Consider the following 20,175-nt stretch of genomic DNA (forward strand, 5'->3'; position numbering starts at 1 on the left):
AAACCAATACAGGGATTGTGAGAGGAAATGCACGTGTTTTTGTGGAATTACTGGATGGTGAGTGCTGTTTACTTACTCCTTTAAAATATCTATTAAAAATATATTATTCATCACATATTAGAAATTCCACCAATCAACATAAAACACCAAAACCTCACCTGTAAGTTCAAAGGTAATGTTTGTAATGTAACAACAAATTACGGAACCCCAGAGATTGATGTCTGGATAATAATAAAATATGAAGAATCGACTAGTGTTAATTCTATGAAGATTAAATAAATAGCATAACCTTTCTGTATCATTCATCAAAATTGTTTGTTTCTATTATTATTGTTTATTACTGCGATTAACCTAGCTTTCTTGTCAGGCATTTTCACTAATTTGATAGGAATATACACTGTGATGAATAAATTAGCGTGTTTTTACCATAAGAATGACATACTATTTATATATGTACGTTTAATATGGAGTCTACTGAAATTATAAATTACTGGTTGCTCTGCCTGGGTGGTTTACGCTTATATGTTGGAAGAGACATTTTGGTGGGAGGGGGGTACTTATATAATATATACTAATTCATCTTTCAACAGGAACGTAGGGGGATGTACAATCTTCAGACATGGGTTGGGGAAAGGGAAAATTGCGTGTGTGTCGATTATAGATCTGGCATAATTCACTAAATTATCGCAACTTTGCGATCTCGCAACTCAATATCTTGAGACATTGAAAAAAAAAGTCTGGAAAACACATTTTTGTATCTCCTAAGTTCAAAAGCCATAATTCTGTCAAAAATGGGTACATCACCATGAAAGTAAAACTTGATCTGTCAGCTCAATATCTCAAGGCAATGTGAAAAGTCATCCGAAAAACTATATGTGGGACAGACGAACGAACAGACAGACAGACGGACGGATATGAAACATATAATCCCCTCCAGGTGGACAGGTAGGGGACTACTAATAAAAACTGCCTACTTACAAATGTTTCTTCTATTAATGTATGTCACATATTAACTACAAGTCATATGAGGTGCTTTGATCGTTTGGTTTATTCATCTTCTAACTGGGATTTCACCGTTCCAACCAGTCTCCCACAATTGGTATAGCAAAGGCTGTTCTGTTTGTGTGAAAGTGCATGTGAAACATCCTTTTCTAGTAAAGGAAAAATGTGGTGGATTTTCTCGAAGACAATATGGCAGATATATCATATGTTTGACATCCAATATTTTATGATTAATATATCAATGTGCTCTTATAGTGTCGTTAAACATAAGTTATCAAATTTTTTACCACCTCTCCTTCAAGGAAAATGATCACTGCGAACTGATACAATGATACCCACGTTTTTCTTCCAGTTTTCAATGGAGAAGTTCAATATATATATAATACATATTTATTTGCAATGAATATTTTATTTTTTAATGATTCTGAAAAAACCCACGAAAAATGAATCGTGATACATTTGCGCTTAATTGTGAACATATTACGACCAATAAATAAATAAAATGAACTATATAAGGTTTGGGTTGTCTTAACACACATGTACAATATTTCAGGCTCACACAATCAGCTACGGCAAGTGACTCTAAATGGTGGTGATAACTGCAATCATCTCATAAGCAGTAGAAAACCATCTACTACGTTGCATTGCAACAAATCCTTGAATATGAATCACACGTTGCAAACTGGAGAAAGGTAGATTCTAACATTATTTGTACGACGCTTTGGTGTCGGTCCCTTTGATTTTACCTGTGGTGTATCCCATAGTAAGACCATGGGTGTGTCTGACCTAAATAATAGCTATTACTAAATGCCTGAATAAAGTTACGCCTACAAGTCACATATAGTTCAGCAGGAAGTAAATTAGAACATTGTTTTAACAAGTAAAAGTTTTACTAACATTAGTAATAAAGGTACAATATAGATATGTAAACATTAGATAGTTATTTTCTTTAAAAAACTAAACTAAACAAATAAAATAAATTATTATTAATCGTTTCGCTTAATTTTATTGATCGGCTGCAACATTTAAAAAGGCACCTCCAGTATTTAGTGAGTTAGCATCATTACAAAGGACGCTTATATTATAGAAATGGCTGCGGAGCAGGGGGCCGCAGAGTTCATAGCACACCACCCACGTTTTTCTGTTACTCTGGCTTGAAATGTCATATTTAAAGTTTCTCGGGGAAGCATGCCCCCTCTCACCAGACTCGGACCGATAAATACATATATTTTCGTCCACAGACATTCGCGACCATGGTGACGTCATGAAGACGTGGCAATAGGGGCGTGGTACAAGGTAGTGACCTCATCGTTTTACGAGAGTTGCGTCTAGTGAGACTATGATTATTGCTGATGTTGAGTGATGGATGTAATAGATCTCGGGCTACGCCCTCGATCATTACACCCGTCACCCAACGGCCGCAATAACAGTGGTCAGACTAGATGAATAGCTCGTTTAAGGATGAGGTAACTATAACGTATTTTCAGAATAATACATATGCTGTTCCCCCATTCCTCTGTCTGCCTGCCTACCTGCCTGCCTGTCTGTCTGTCTTTCTTTCTGTATGTCTGTCTCTGTCTCTCGAGGGGCGGAATCTAGCTCAGTGTGTAAAATGCTCGCTCGAGGTGCTTGCATCGTAGGATCAAATTACCCCAGTAGCTCCATTCTCTTATAGGGTTTTCCACGTCCCAACCAGTGCACCACGACTGAAGCAGTAGTATGTACTGTCCTGTGTTTGAGAAAGTGCATATAAAATATATGTTGCTACTAGTAGAAAAATGTAGCGGATTTCCTCTAAGACCATGTCAGAATTAACAAAAGTTTGATATCCAAAAACCGATGATTAATAAATCAATTAAAGTAAATCAACCAATTAAACAAAACAATATTTAACTGTCTTTCTTTCTCTGTGTGTGTGTGTGTGTGTGTATATAATTGCATGTGTATCATCATTATCTGCTTTAATGAAGTATGAAATTGTCTTCAATTTCAGATTATGCACACAATTTGAGATATCGTCTGGAGGATATTTTAAGTATAGTAATTTTGGAAAGACTCCCAAGGGAACAGAAATATTTACTCATCAAACAAAGAAAAAAACTTTGTGTCTGAACTATGACAATGTAAAACCTGAGCATTGTTTATCGGATCAGATAACACCATGTAGTAAATTATTGATCGGTTTACACAGAAGAATAACCAGAACAGGAACGATGTCACTTACTCTTGGGGCTGGTTGGACAGATCCGTGGCCTATAGCTGGTTCACCCAAACATGCATCTGGTATTAAAAAATTCGTCTTGGAAGTACATGAAGTCAAAACAAAGGGAAACGTTTTAGAAGTTGACAAAGGAAGTTTAGTCCCTCCACTCAAAGAAGAAATATTTGTCTTGATGGCTCACAATGCATCATTTGTTCTTCCTAAGGCACCAGCTTTATACTGTACCATGCTTGAAGTCCACGATATTGCTGGCAATGTCAAATTTGCCAGAAGATTTGTTCTGTTTGATAATGTGTCTAAAATTGAGATTAACAACTCAAAGCCCTTGGAAGTCTCGTCGGCATCGAAAATCACTGGCTACAAATGGCAGGTGAATCATGGACAGATTTGTCTAAACTGGAAAGATAGGTATTATAACTCCTACTACATAAACAACAATCTCTTGGCACCCATCAAGCCTGACACTGACAATGAGATTACTGGTGTTTATGACCAACAAACTGGAAAGCTTCCTGTGAATGGAACTGAAAGTATGCATGGTTTAACCGGTTTCATATATTCCTATTCATTCAACCATGCTTCATTCACTACAGAGAAATTTGTGCCTGACTTTAAAAAACAATCAATATGCCTGAATCTGAGTTTATCAGATGGTGATACATATGAGTTTTTGGTAACTGCAGAAGATGTTATGGAGAACCGAATAGAAGAAAATGTAACAGTACACATAGACCATACAGTTCCCGATATAAACAACATGTGGTTGGTTAGGAATAAGAACCGAGAGTTGTACGTCCATAACAGTAGAGACTTATCAGACATGGTGTTGGAATTTGATGCAAGTGACCCACACAGTGGAATCTATTCAGTGGAATGGTTTCTGGGAACACAGCTCAACACATCTGATATTGGGAAAGGATATTTGCCTGTTATTAAACTTTCAGCCAATGTAAGACTTATTTTCAGAAATTGTATGATTACCTATGATTCAAATGATTCATTTTAATGAACATCCGTTTAATTTATTAGTTTGATGATTATGCATTAATTCATTGATGTCTTAATATATATGAAATATGAATAAGTACATAACATTAATTATAAATCAATAGAAATGATTGGGGTCACATTTATGCTGAAGAATATTTAAGATTTTCTTCGAATTTATGATTGTCTTAGTCTGTAATTGACATTTGTAGTGTGTTGAATTATTAGAAATGTAACAGGCAACAAATAACTTACTCGAAAAGTTCCTATATTTAAAAAAGAATCAGATTTTATCACGAGTTCACACTATTGATCAATATAGCTAATTTGTTTAGTATTTAATGTGTGTATTTTTCATTTATGTTTTGACTTTAATTCACATTACTTGATTCCGTTACCTTTATTTTTACCTTAATATACGGTACATTAATTACATACATATGTTGAAGACATTTCTACACATAATAAGAAGGCCAGCATTAATTCCTACTTGTATACCTTTATATTTATATTATATAATTACAGAAAACGTGTCAAGTAGACCAGCATTGTTACTGTCCATCTGTTGGTTCCTGTGCATATTATAACTATACAGTAAAACTGAACCATCTGGTGAATAACAACAAAAACATGGGTACACACGACAGGGAATACTACTTCACGTTAATGGTGACAAATGCGGCCATGTTGAATTCTGTATACCATCTGGATATCCTGGTAGATGCATCACCGCCTGTTTCCGGAGTCGTACTGGAGGGACCACCAGCTGGGCCAGATATTGACTACACCAGTGAAGACCATGTATACATCAACATGCATGGCTTCATTGATCACGAAAGTGGAATCAGACTGTATCATGTTGCCCTAGCAGGACGATGTTTAACACTTGAAGAACTGAGAAATGCTGGAAATGCTAGCATAGCAATAGTTTACAAGACAGTCAATCCAATAATAAACGTTATCATTTCCAAACAGTGGACTTTTCTACTCTTCTGCTGTTGCCTTCAATAATGCGATGGAGCCATCAACTGTCGTCTGTTCAGATGGTATTACAAAGGACACCACGCCTCCAATGATGACAAATATAATATTGAAAAATGGACAAATCCATAGTGGATTATGGTGTAAAAACGCCAAAGCTTGGTATGTTGACAAGAATATGACCTTAATAGCGTTACAGCAAACACGAGCATGCCAAAAGAAATGCAAACATCATAAAAGCTTGGGCTACGTGGGTGCTTTTCCTCTTCAACATAAAGCTATCAATGACAATGACACGTCAGAGGCCATCTGCTCTAGCTCACCTATACTGAGTAATGAATCTGTCATATATCTTCCATCAGACAACCTATACTTGAAATGGAAACCTAATGAATCTGAGAGCCAAATTAGAGATTATCTTATTGGTATTGGTGATGACAAATCACAGATAGATGTACCGTTAGTGAGATCTTATGAATCAACACATGGAAAGGATTTTTTTCATGTTACACATTCTGGTTTGACAAGCACATCTATATTTTACATTTTCATGAAAGTTATCAATAAAGCCGGTTTATCATCGGTCGTTGTGCTCGGACCTGTCATGATAGATGAAACACCACCACAGATAACAGAAACACTGCAGCCCAGAATAACCAACAACAAAGTCTTGATCACATGGACTAATAACAGTATCAAAGACACCGAGGAAGCTGGCAATCAATTTACTGTACTTTACAGAATTGGTAAGAAACCTAACTTAAGAAAAACAAAAACCCTGTAGGCTAAGTGTATTTTCTTTTTAAAAATATTACTTAAATTAACATCTGGGCATAAAAAGTTTGCATAACATCAAAATATGTTAAAACGATTTAATTAATCTGATGACATTGGAAAGCTACAACATATTTTAAGATTTTAAAGAAAAATTATTTATGTGAGCATGCATGCTTTTTCATTTGTGTTGTAACTTCTGAACTTTCATATTTTTAGGTGTTGGAAGTGAATATGTGACACCAATCCTTCAGACACCAGAACAGGTGTTGCTGAGATGTCAAATGGATGGCTTTGCAGGGTGTATTCAATATTCTTTAACTGCACTACAAAAATATGATTCTAAGAAAAGTCTTCCCTTTTTCTTTGAACTGTATATCTACAATACAGCTGGTCACTTCACACTGGTAAAAACAGACACCTTTAAGCTTCCATCCAGATTTCCACCTGGGAATGCCACCGTCTTTGATATAAATCCTCTGCATCAAGAGATACAGGCAGATGTTGATTTTCATAATGCTTCACAGCAAGTATGTGTGCACTGGTCTGGTTTTTACCACCACCACAATGTTACTTTCTATGTGGGCATAGGACAGCAACAAAATTATGATGATGTGCTTACTTTTGTCAAGGTACAACAGAACCCAGTGTGTGTCAATTCCAGTGCATTAAAAGCAAACACGAAGTACTTCACGTCTGTCAAAGCAGAGTGTTCTGGAGGAACCACAGTATCATCGTCTGATGGATTTATTATAATAGATGACAGAAATGCAGAATATACAGTTGATGTTTACGATGGAAATGGGTGCTTGAATAAAAGCAAGCTGCCCACAAGACATCTTTATCGCCTGATTAAGGACAACAAATTATATGGATTTGGAATGAAACATCTTGTGGTTGGAATAGGACACACATTGTTTGTAACAAATACACAGCTCACTCTTGCTAAGGCCACTGTTTTCTCACACAATGCAATAATTGTAAGCAATGATCTCGCTAGGGGCCAGTCCATATCGTTTATACCAACAGTAACTGATCCAGAACTGCTGTTACATCATCCTATTACCACCTCGGTTGTCAGTCAGATGTACGTCAGTCAGTGTATGAATGATATTGACTTTCAATCATCTAACTTTCAATATTCAATGCACTGGTATACAGGTGGCTTACTACAACGATACGCCACACACTTCATCATAACCCTTGATCATATTGTATGTAATAACAAATCAGGCGATTGTAGCCATCAAATAGCTAGGAATATAGCCCATGCCACTGACTATAATTATTCGTGGAATAAACTGACTCTACCAAGAAAAGCTCTTATTAAGGCCAGTGTTCAGCCATGTTTTGAAGACATTTGCCTGAAGAGAAAATCATCGAATGGATTACGTGTTGTTCACAAACCAAGGGTTATACATCTTGATGCAGAGTTTCAATCTGAGTCACCAAACTGCACACATGTATCAGTCACCATGGACGCTGCGTGTGCTGCGAGTGATGGTTCAAGGACATTCCAGTGGTATCTTGTCAAACAACGTCTTGGGCACCATCCATTAACTTCAATGAACATAATTCATGAGCAGCCATTAGGCGTTGTAACGGTAAGATTCATTTAGTACTTATATTATAACTCCAAATGTATTTGGTAATGAAGCAACCTTAAGAAAAATTAACGTTCTTTACATATTTTAATTACATACCCATTTAATCTTGCTATAGTAATAAAGACAATTATGACAGTTGAAGTTTTATTGAACGTGTGTGATACAAAATCTCGCATGCGTAGTACCTGTTCACCCGAATGACGTCATGTCCCTAGCCAGGAATGATGTCATATATTATGTTCCTAGCCAGGACGCCCAGCGTTCTGTACCTTCCATAGAATTCAGCTAACTTTCCAGAAAAAGTAAGTTGTTATTTAATTAAACTTTTGTTAATCATAATGTAGAAAGGTAGTATGTAATAAATACAGAATCACATACTGGTTGTTTTACCACTTGTGTAGTGTCCAAGAGTTATACCACTCGACCGTTACATATATATAATGTTATTGCGCACTATAAACTCGTGCAATAAATAACATGGCAACACAACTGGTATGTGGTTTTGTCTATGTATAAGACTATTAATACATGACAAAAAATATCATATGTAAAACATTATTTTATTATGCCCGCTTCTCATGTCTGACATTTGTGGCAATATTAAATTTGTTTCTACCTAAAATAATTCCTTAATTCGTCCTTGATAAGCTGCAAAATGTTTTGATATAACACACATCTTGTTACACTGTGTTGGTAATGCTTTTTATTTAGCAGTCACTTATATTTACAATTTATATATCAGGTAAAACCATTAATTACTTTCATTATTTTCTTTGCTTTTTTTTTCACTGAAGATTAATTTAGTTTTAAAAAGTTATAAACATAATGCAGTTAACTAGGATGTACTTTCTACTGTTTCCTTTCTCTTTGCAGCAACGAATCTGTATTCCCATGCCTGTGCACAGTTATCAAGATATATTTATATGTGCAAAAGTATTCTGCACATCAGTGTTTTCAGATATACACTGTGAACATGTTACATTGGCACAAGATGTAAACAGTTATAGAACACATATGATATACGACATTGATACAAATGATGTTAACTTTGAAAGAGCATCAAATTTGATAAAAAGCCAACATCTTGACAAAGAAGGTTTGAAATTTTTATATACTAAAGATATCAACTTTGCGACAAGCGACACTCTAATTGGAGGAATTCTGACAAATACAGCCAAGCGAAATGTCACGTGGTATCTAATGACAAATAAATCATTACCAAATGACTGTTCTTCTGACAAAAGATGTGTATCATATCTTCAAACTGTTGGTGGTGTGGTGAATTTTAAAAAGGTATATTTGCAAAATCGTAAACTATATTATATATGTGCACATGTCCAGGCATCAGAAGTCAAGAGAGAATTTTCTACAGAAAAACTGGATTCATTTTCCCGGTGCAGCAATGGCTTTGTTGTAGATGATGATCCACCAGAACCGGGAAATGTCATCATCATTGGACAAGACAATGGTTTTATAACTGAACGAACTACACTTACTATAGCATGGAACAGTTTTACAGATGTTGAGAAATATGTCAACATTCCATCTGGATTTGGAATTGCTGGATACTCGTTTGCACTTGGTAGGTAAAATTTCATTATTTCGATGTTGTTACCTACTGAAAGGTTATGCTTCTTTAGTCCCAAACTTTGCTATATATGACTGATTGTGTGTTGAGTTCTTTTTATTGCTCTGCTCTACCAGTCATGACTTATTGTCGATCATTACAACCGAATCAGAATATAAATATTCTATCAACTAATCTTGTAAAAAGATTCGATTTCATCTTGGTGCTGCTATGAAGCCATCGTGTAATTTTGTACAGACATAGACGACATTCCAATTAAGTAATAACATGTTGTATGTCTTAATAATCAAGTAGTCATTCAAAGCAAGTCATCTTAGCTGTTACACAAAACATATTTACAAAAGAAATGGGATGACTTTACAACAGTTAATATTTATCACAGATTAGAAAGTTTGTTTATTTGTAATATGGATTATAATTTTAAAATGCTCACTTGGGATATTACCCATAGCTTTTCCACCACGTTTTTGCTCAATCTGCAAGAGGATATTCCTCTTCACGAACTTCTATACATTTTATTGCAGTAATTGTTTAGGTAATCATCACATTTTGATGAAAATGTTTTATCACCCAATGCCGCATGAAAGCTTTCAATTAGCATTATATAGCAAACCAAGAATTCCCACTTTTCGTATTGTTGTAACAATTATATCTAGACTCATGTATATTCCAATGTTCTAGAAATCACACTATTCCTTCAATTAAATCTTTTGCAGATAGATGTTTGGTAATGAGTCAATATTGGTTTTGTAATATTTTATTTTCAGAAGCTAATTACTGTAACATTTTATTACCCATAACAAGAAATATACACTGAGATTATTTTGTCATGAGCATGGTGTTCGTTGCTTTCACAATAAATAACTTCTTTTCAGTATTTTTACATCTTGGATTTGTTAAAAATATATATACGGATTTACTGCCTTTACCTTATTTATAGGAACTATTCCAACTTCTGAGGACATACTTCCATTCCGAAATGTTGGAATAACAACTACTGGTCACTTATGGAATCTGACGCTAATCAACGGTCAAGTCTACTATGCTACAGTCAAAGGTTGTAATGTTTACTTTACAGACACCAATATATAAACATTTCATAATTCCTTATGTTACATTAAACATAAAATGTTTTATTTTCATAGCCTGATAAATTAAACATTTGAAACAATTTTCATTCCTATATTTCATTGTTTTGATGGAAACTTTAGTGATTTGAATTTTAATTATTTAAATGTTTGTTTGACTGGATTATCAGAAAATGGATCATATTGCATCGAAAGATGTCTATTACTTATATTCAATTTGACAGCGTTTGACCACCTGGGACACACATCAACAGCTGTATCTGATGGAGTTGTAGTAGATACCACGCCACCTTTACCTGGTACTGTCAATATAGAGGGACTTCTATTCCATCAGCATGTTCTGCCACGGCGAGAGTTTAGAATTCAGTGGCATGGTTTTGAAGATCCAGAAAGTGGGCTGTCTACAGTTAGACTTTCAGCTGGATCAGTTAATCACAAATATGATATCATCACCATGAAGAAATATACGGATAACTTCGTTGTTATCAATGGTCAAGAATTTGTTGATGGACATGAATATCACATTAGGTTTGAGGTGTGGAATATATAATACTAGTTCATTTATTAATAATTAGTAATCCAAAACATTTGAATATAATTATTTGGTTTATATACATAATGGTGCTTGTTTGTTTTCTGCATGTAAGTTAAATGGCATAAGTAACATATTGCAGTAAAAATATTTTAATATTGTAACATTTGATTGGGATTTAAAATTCTCAAATGTAACACATTATTATTATTATTGTTATTATTATGTTAGGCAAAGTTGCATTTTACTTGAGGTTATAATTAATTCTTCTTACTGAGTCATTTTAGATTGTTATTTTGCATGGAATGTTGATTTTTCAGTTTGATTGAAATGTTCGTCGTTGTTTATTCAAATTATTGGTGTTTGTATTTTTGTTACATTTCTATATATACTTGTTCTATTTAGGTGACAAACAAAGCAGGATTATCAACGGTACTACATACTATTCCCTTTATGGTTGACACATCTCCACCCGACATTGGTGTTGTTAGAGATGGTCATGAAAATGAAAAGGTGCTGAAATATACTTTGACTGGTATTACTTTAAAGATGGAGCAAATGCAATCACATAACTGTCTGGCATTTTTGTCAGGTCATTTGTACTTTTATTCTATCATTCTACATATGTAACATGCTTGTATAGTTAAATACGGTTGCTAGCAGCCTAAATAAAATCATTTGAAACGACATACTTCTTATATTTTCTATTAGTTTGTTTTAATTAAGAAAGATATTAGAGAAACCGTAAATTAAGATGAATTATAAAATGTGATGTATGTATATTTATGTTGTCTTGTTTTCCCCAATCTTTGTAGAAGGATATTGACTATCAGAGGAATACGACCATTTATCACTGTCATTGGTCAGGATTCAAGGACGCTCACTCAGATGTTGGCAGCTACAAAGTAGGACTTGGATCTACTCAACATCAAGCTGATGTAGAATCATTAGTTTCGGTTGGGCTTCGTACAAGTATGTAGTTTTATAATTACAATATCATTTTATTTATTGTATAAGAAACATATATACAGATCAATCATTTTATTTATTGTATAAGAAATATATATTCAGATATATACTCAGTTTATTCTTATATATTGATTTGCAAATCTAGTGTTGATATGACATTTTAGTGAATTAAAATATTTGTATTCAGAGAATTATATGACTATTGATTGTCAGTAATAAATAGTAATAGTATATCTATATCTATGTATGTTATGTTACAGAGAATACATATCAAAATTTATATATAATCCCTGGCATTTTCAGGTATAATAACTGACATTTTCAAAGATTATACATACTTCCTGAGTGAATCGGACATTACATATAACACCTGCATATTATTGGGATCATATTTCGTGTAACATACATACATACATACATACATACATACATACATATTTAATATATACTTAGTAAGAGAATTTCGTTTTAGATTTCACGTGGATCAGGCCATTTATTCCGGGGAAAAAGTACTTTGTCATAATTGAAGCATGCAATACAGCAGGGCTTTGTACCGTGGCGTCATCGAATGGACTCACCATGGATAATACACCTCCTTCAATTGGACGTGTCTTTGCAGGGCACAAAGAGATACATCAAAAGTATATTGGCCACATGTAAGAATACATATCATCCAACGTTTGCTTGTCACCTCTTTAAAAGATGAATCAGCCAGACAAACATAATACAGGTTGCGCTCTACTATAGATTCGTATAGGCAACAATGTTAATATATGTGGTTAAAAACAATATGTGCAATATATCAACCAAATAATGAGCCATAAACATGAATACTCTAAACCTTCTCCAAAGTGAAGTAAGTGGAACCTTTCGCAATTAATGTTTTATATAAAGGGGTTTTCACAATAACCCTCTTTTCGAAGAAAGTTGTAGTACTTAGTTTTACAGGTACCTAATACATGTTTCAGGCACATGACTACTTGACACAGTGGTACTGGATGCAATAGAATTTCATACACCCATTGCCCAGATAGTTTTTATTTTATTTTATTTTATTGATTGATTTATTTAAAACAACAAACTCACATTTATCACCTGTAGCAGGATTGTTAGTATTAACTGCTCTATTAAGCGTTCGGGTCACTTATAACTTATTATTTGGTATAATGGTACCAATATGTGTTATATTTACAGTTAAATGCACAATAAATGTTTGGACAAGTCATCTAGACCTCAAAGGCAATTTGATGAGTTTTTATCACGAGGCAATCAAATGGAAAAAATTTCGATCATCAAAGTAGGAACCTAATAACTGTATTTTAAACAATAGACGGTTGTCTTGTTGAACATCCCTTTTATCCATATTATAATACATTATATGTTGAAGGACAACGTGTTTCATGTACACGTTTTTCAAAGTGATTAAAATGGGAAAACCTGACAGTGGTTAATGGAACCTGTAATTTTTTCTCCCCAGATATGTAAGTAACCATTTATGTCCAAGACCTATCATATTTGTTAAGGTATATTCTGTACTTGTTATTGTCTTCAAATGGTATTGATTGTTCTGCTTTAAAACAGATGAATTACGAGCTAATCTATGTTCACCTCTGTCATTATTCTAGTATTAACAAAATACTTGCTGTTGTTATTTGTATTATTTGTATGTCGTTAAAACATTATCCATATGCACAAGTGCAGCTAGAGGTACTTTACATTAATATGTAGCCTTTTAATATAGCAACAAATATCAACTGTACATAAGTGTACATATGGACTAAGATGAACGTGGATGGATGAGAAGTTGAATGAAATTATAACAGATTCCAAGTTATATTTTTGTAATTGATTTGTTTCAGGTCATCTTTATTTGGACATTGGCAAGGATTTGAAGATCCAGAAACAGACATAACAAAATTTGAATGGTGTCTTGGTTATGAAGCATACAAATGCAACATAACATATTTCGAAAACACACAGCTGGCAGATTCCTTCATAAAGTCTGGTCTACATTTGCCACTTTCTGTTCCACTCTACCTCACAGTGAGAGCAACAAACAATGTTGAATTGCAATCAATGTCCACTTCTGATGCCTTCATCATCGATAACACTGTACCTCAAGTTAGAAAACGTCCTCATTTCATTGCAAGAGATTCGTATTCAAGACAAAACGTTTCTATCCAGACTGATAATTCATTGATATATGTGGCATGGAAGTTTAAAGACCAGGAAAGTCCCATTGTCAGGCATATCCTGACACTGAAAACACACCACGAAAGCAATGTTTCCCTAGAAAGAAAAGAGATAGGTGCTGAGACATCACAAATACTAACATTTAACAAATATAACAGACTCAGAAATGGTGATGTTTATTATTTGTCAGTAACCGCCTGTAACCAAGCTGGTTTATGTGCAACAGCCCACAGCGATGGTTTGTTGATAGATTCAACTCCACCGCAGCTTGGTGGCTTCATGATTCCATTGACATGGGAACATGTGCAAAATGGCACTATAACACAGACAAGGGTCAACTTAACATGGTACGGTTTTTCAGATGCAGAATCACTGATCACTGGATATCATTTAACGATAAGCAGATCTTACGACGGCTTTGAACTTTCAGATGGAATAAAGAGCTTGATTCCTACACGTAATTCGGATGAGCAGTCAGTGTCTCTTTTGCTTTCTGATGAACTGCACAATGGTGAACATATTATTTTGTCTATCCGTGCAGAAAATGGTGTTGGTCTAATAACCAAATTTAGTAAATTAACTGTTACTGTTGTTTTGTCAAATCCAGGAGGACATGCAGGTCATTTGCAAGTACAGCGACATTCCTGTGATGTTCATTATTGTACTAATGATTGTACGTGCGCTATTGTGGGCAAAACCTGTGAGGTACCTAAGCAAACTAAAACATGTGAAATTGTTCAAAGGCAAACAAACGTCAACAAATATCGAGAAATCAAGATCACTACCAATGAAAACGTTGGTCAAAATAATCATTACACTCCAACTACTTCTTGTTTATCAGCCAAGTGGAGTCTTGATCAGCCGAGTTTCATGCAAAACATCACACGATTTGAGTGGAGTATGGGATTAAGAGGTCATGATGTAGGTGTTGGTATATTTGATCCGATGACTGAAAGAGTATGGCACAGCTCAGGAAGACAACATAATATCACATACTGCTTACCATATGGTAAATCACTTCAGAATAAACAAGAATATGTTGTCTATGTTAGAGTCTGGTATTCTTTCACAGAATACAAACTGTTTGAATCACCGCCTATTGTAATTGACTCAACAGCACCACACATAAGGCGAGGTAAAATGGTGAAGGATTCTGACAAAGCCTGTACAACTGACTTTGATGTTGTTACCAGAAGTATCCCTATGACAGCATGTTGGGGTGGCGTGTTTAATGACTCTCAAAGTGGAATTGATTCATACTTCATTCAACTAGGCTCTGCTCCATATGGTATGATGTTTATTGAATATCAGTTAACTATTATATTATAGTATATGTTGTTGCAAACAATTCCTTATTATGTTTACAAAATAATGTATAAGAGGAAACTTTATGATCCCAGTTTCACATACATATAATCTACAAACAGACATGTCTCTGTATTTAATCCAACCTGACCATGTGGTGGAAACAAATGCACCCAATGTCTTTAATATTAAATAATCATTGCTTTTTACACGATTCCATTAAGTAATGTATGTTACCATAAACGAGTATGTTGCTGCTTTGCAGAGAACAGAGATGCAGATGTCTGTATTAATTTCATTGCCGATATAGAGCAATGACTTTAAAACTCTATTAATATACACAATAGCTTCACGCCACTGAAGTTCATTCATAATAATGTGGTATTTGTATATTTGATATAACCTTCATCACACATAAAATCACTAATGGCATCCAACATGATCCAAACGCACCTGTCGTTTATGTAAAAGTAATACATATATTAAATTTTGCAATATGGAATAAACTTATAAAGCAAATTGTTGGATCCTTTTTCAGGTTCTGATGTAATGAAACCATTTTGTGTTGGAAGAACAACAAATTATACAGTTTCTCAAAACCTGCTTAAAGCTGGAACTAAATACTATGTGACTGTAAAAGCTATCAATAAAGCAGGCCTCTATTCAGTGGCATTTTCTGATGGGTTTGTCATAGACGATGAACCCCCACTAACTGGTGTGGTCTTCAATACAGCAGAACATGTAAACCAAGCAGCACAATCATCACTTTCCTCATTTGGGGTATCCTGGCGTGGCTTCCAAGACCACCATTCGGCTATAGTCAACTACAAAGTGGCAGTCTATAACACTACAGATGTTCTCTCAAAACTGTTCCAGGTCAACACTGGTTTTAAGAACAGCATAGTTCTCAGTAACGTATCCTTTGTTCAAGGAAACCGATACCAAGCATCTGTCACAGCTGTTGATTCTGCAGGACATGTCAGTAAAACAGTAATGTCACCTCCCATCCTGATTGATTCTAGTCCACCTATTGGATTCGAGTGTTCAAACTTTTCAGACATCACACTGAATATAACATGGCATGACAATATCACTTCCAACCAAACTTTACAAACAAAGAAACTAAAGGGTTCAATTGATGTACAACAAAATGCCTATTTCAAGATTCGTGTAACCAAACCACTTCAAAATGAACATTTTTTCTCTGAAATGAACATATTCGTTAAAATTGGTCATACGTTTATTCCATCTAAATTGTTATTAACTGACAACGCAACACGAATTCAAGCATACCATTACTTCATTGCACCAAACACTGGAAGTCTAGATATTGAAATACTGACCAAAGAAATCAACTTTCTGTCGCAAATTGATGTCTCTGTTTTCTCATGCAATGAACTGAAGCTAGCTGCCGATTCCAAAGCATTGATGGTCGAGCAAATAATGCCATCCCTTGTGTCTGTCTGTGCCAGAGTCTTGGATCCAGAATCTGATCTTCTGCGAATAAAGATTGGTGCTGGAACAACAAAAGGGGGATTTCAAATAAGACCTCTCAAGCCAACATTTCTTCATTTCCATGAATTATTGGAAACTGATGTTTCCCATGGCACACCAGTCTTTGTTACAGTCACAGCTGAAAATTCTGCTGGATTAAGGTCTGTTTTCCAATCAGACCCCTTAATCATTGATCATACACCACCTTCATTTAGTAAGGCTGCAGTATCCCTGGTTTATTCCTCTCAAGGGAATCACAACATAACTGTGACTGCTGATGTAACATGGACCGTACGTGACGGGGAGAGTGGTGTCAAGTCTTGCTGGTGTGCTTTAGGTGAGTGATTTATTTGTAAGACCCACTTTTCACGAACACGTATAATTCCATGTGCGATACTGTGGATGATTTTATCAGTACACTGTATAGACATAATAACCTTTCCATGTACACTTTGAAAATCGTGTTGAAAGTGTTCTACTAATTTATTTGAAAATGTCAGAAAAGTAAAAGCAGGTTATTGTCTTTTTCATCAAGTATCGATATAATTGTTTGTTTGACACAAACTAGTCATAGTTTAAAATGCATTGAAGGCTCGTTTGAAAAAAATATTCATTTTCTTTCTAATAATTGAAAAGAAATGTATTTACTTAAACATAGTACAAAACTCACAGAAAGTGACACTTTCATTTTATTTTAACAATTTGTTATATTTTATACTATTACTGAAACTGAAATTGGAGTTTTGAAGCAGACCTTGTATCCCTTTAATCTTCTCTTTAAAAGAAACTGGTACATGTAGGACTGAAAAAACCCCTGCTTTATCTACCTTACAGGACATGAGCCTTTATCTGAAAACGTACATTCATGGACATTGGCCACTCAGTTTACAAGCTGCAGCCTGGAGGTCGTCAATGCTTACCACCATCAAGAGATTTATGCCAGTGTGAAGTGTTTTAATCAGATTGAGCTCCATTCATCCACATTGGTGGGTCCTCGTATTGTACTGCTGCAACCGCCATCATCACGAGAAGGAAATGTTATGTTCATAGTCTCAAATAAACCTACCAGTACATCGGGTCTTCCAGTACAGTTTGATACAAAGCACTTACAACTAGCTTGGTTCAGCCTTGGCGACAACCAGAACACACAGACCTTCCTTTACCGCATCACAGCTGGAGGGGTACCAGTAACGGAGTGGGAAAATACAAGCAGAAATTATGCTGAAGTTGATGTGGATCTTCATGATGGGAAGACGTACACCGCAGAGGTCACTGCTGTGGATGTTAGACAGCAGACAAGTAACATTATTTCCGGTTCTCTTATTGTTGACAGTCGTCCTCCTATTATCACAGGTATATTTACTTATGTAATTTTTGTGTAGCGAAGTCCATGCATCAGGCGCGGATTCAAGCGGGGTTGTTGGTCAAACAATATATATTACAGAATACACCAAATATGCAAACGTATCCCAACCATCTGTCAAGAACCTGGGCCCCCTCTATTAAAAAAGCCTAGATCCGCGCATGTTTATATTATATTCAGTTAAAGCAAGACTTAACAGAATTTGTATGAAGTGGAAAATCAATCCTTTGGTCATCTGTAACGTGCACTTTGTAACAATTAAAATATCGCAGCTTACAATATTAACAATATTATCTCAATCTTATAAACACAATATCAACACATTTTGACGGAATCTGACTTTTTAGATTTTGTTCTTTTGCATTATTTGTTTTGTAATAATTCCTAGCTATTGTTTTCAGTATATACCTTGCAAAACGAAAACTTGTCGTTATTTATATTTAGCGAATCTGAATGAGAAAACTGTTGGGATATTCACATGGTATCTCTGCCCAATACGGAATGTAAAGAACCTTTAACATGTTCATGACTGCCTGCATGGAGAATTCACTCTAAACTGCATTTATTGTTACAATTCACCAACATAAGTACAATCTTCTTTACATATTTTTTTCTGCATTGCCGTTACTATTTCAGGTTCAGATATTTACGCAGAATGGCAAGAAAACCGCGTCTATTTGGAGTGGAGAAGCGTTTTCTACCACCCACGATCTACAATGTTTTTTAACATCGCGATTGGTTCCAGACGTGGTTACACAGATTTGCTTTATGAAAGAGACACACCCGTAACAAATATCATGGTTGATGTGGCCAGCACTGTTACATCAGTGGATGTTGTCATCAAGGCAACTGCAGACAACGGGGAATTTGTCATATATACCGCCTTTAAATCAAGAAAATAGACAATGTAGTTAATTGTAAAGCCTGTAGCAAATGTTACTTTTATAATGTATATATATTTTTCTATTTGCTACATAACATAGCATTCGTTTTGTAAAAGTGTGTCGTCAGACTATTGTATCATCATATAAATGTTTCACTGATGTTTGACTGTACAATAACAAGCAGATTGAGCAGATTTTGTGTTCTGTAAATCGTATGTAATTTAACAAGGGTTTGATGTTAATACAAAAATACCCTTGCATGTGAATCAAAATATTAAAGGGACAGACCCTAGTTTTTTTTAAAAACTCTACAGCATATTTTTCACTATTAGAGTCACTTATGATCACTGAAATCAAACATTACTTATTATTTATTGTTTAGATTATCCATTTCCGTAGAACCGAAGTGTTTATGGTCATCCTGTTGTTTCTAATATCACAAAATGCGTTTTTCATATTTCTAAAAACATGCGTGCGTCGAGAAGTAGCGGTTATTGATTCGAGTTCTAGTCTTTTTTAAAGGATATTTTCCGGTTTTAACACAGACTCTTGTTTTACTCTGTTATAACTTTATCCAAGTGTGTTACAAGTTTGTAGATTAACTAAACTTAGTGTCCATTTTACGACTTGAAACTAGGGTCTGCGCCTTTAAATACCAGTACCATTAAAGAAAAGCGTTATTACTAAGCTTAATATTTAATCAGTTTCATTTTAATGTGTGTCATAATATTCCCTTTAGATTTTATTTAACCTGACTAGCTGCAAATGCTTAAATAAAATTGAAAGTGAATACTGTATTCTCATTATTTTATGTATGTGGATAATATGTATTTAAACTAGTACCTACCTAATAACGCAAAATATACTGAAATGTATTTTTAAACAAGACAAAATATCAGCTAACTATCCAGTTATTATTTACTTCCTATATGTACATTTTCTTGCGGCTTTCTTTGAAGCTTTCCGTTTTACAACCCAAACCCATTTTCACAGCGCCAGTATTTCATTGCAGATGTAAAAGAAGGAAACTTTCAATAACCAGAAATAAAATATGTTGTGTTAACTAGATTAGGGGCCTAATTCACCAAACTCTCGTAACTTGCGATCTCGCATTTAAATGCTAGAAGACTTGCAAACAGGATGCTTTGTTGTCTAACAGAGCCTAAGAGATCTTTGTGAATTAGGCC

The 20,175-nt window shown here is 34.8% G+C and overlaps 1 protein-coding gene across 1 annotated transcript; it reads left to right on the plus strand.

Moving 5' to 3' along the window:
* The first annotated feature begins 3,425 nt into the window (after positions 1–3,425).
* On the plus strand, positions 3,426–19,778 carry LOC121368681. Its single transcript, XM_041493420.1, is given in 14 exon segments — positions 3,426–4,172; positions 4,736–5,170; positions 5,172–5,937; positions 6,185–7,056; positions 8,914–9,154; positions 10,101–10,217; positions 10,473–10,654; positions 11,186–11,293; positions 11,596–11,752; positions 12,222–12,405; positions 13,594–15,230; positions 15,786–17,078; positions 17,576–18,094; positions 18,741–19,778. Coding segments are annotated over 14 exon segments (7,500 nt in total). The 5' UTR covers positions 3,426–3,449; the 3' UTR covers positions 19,007–19,778.
* The last annotated feature ends 397 nt before the right edge of the window (positions 19,779–20,175 follow it).

This window comes from Gigantopelta aegis, chromosome 3 (assembly GCF_016097555.1).
Source record: "Gigantopelta aegis isolate Gae_Host chromosome 3, Gae_host_genome, whole genome shotgun sequence".
Lineage (NCBI taxonomy): Eukaryota > Metazoa > Mollusca > Gastropoda > Neomphalida > Peltospiridae > Gigantopelta > Gigantopelta aegis.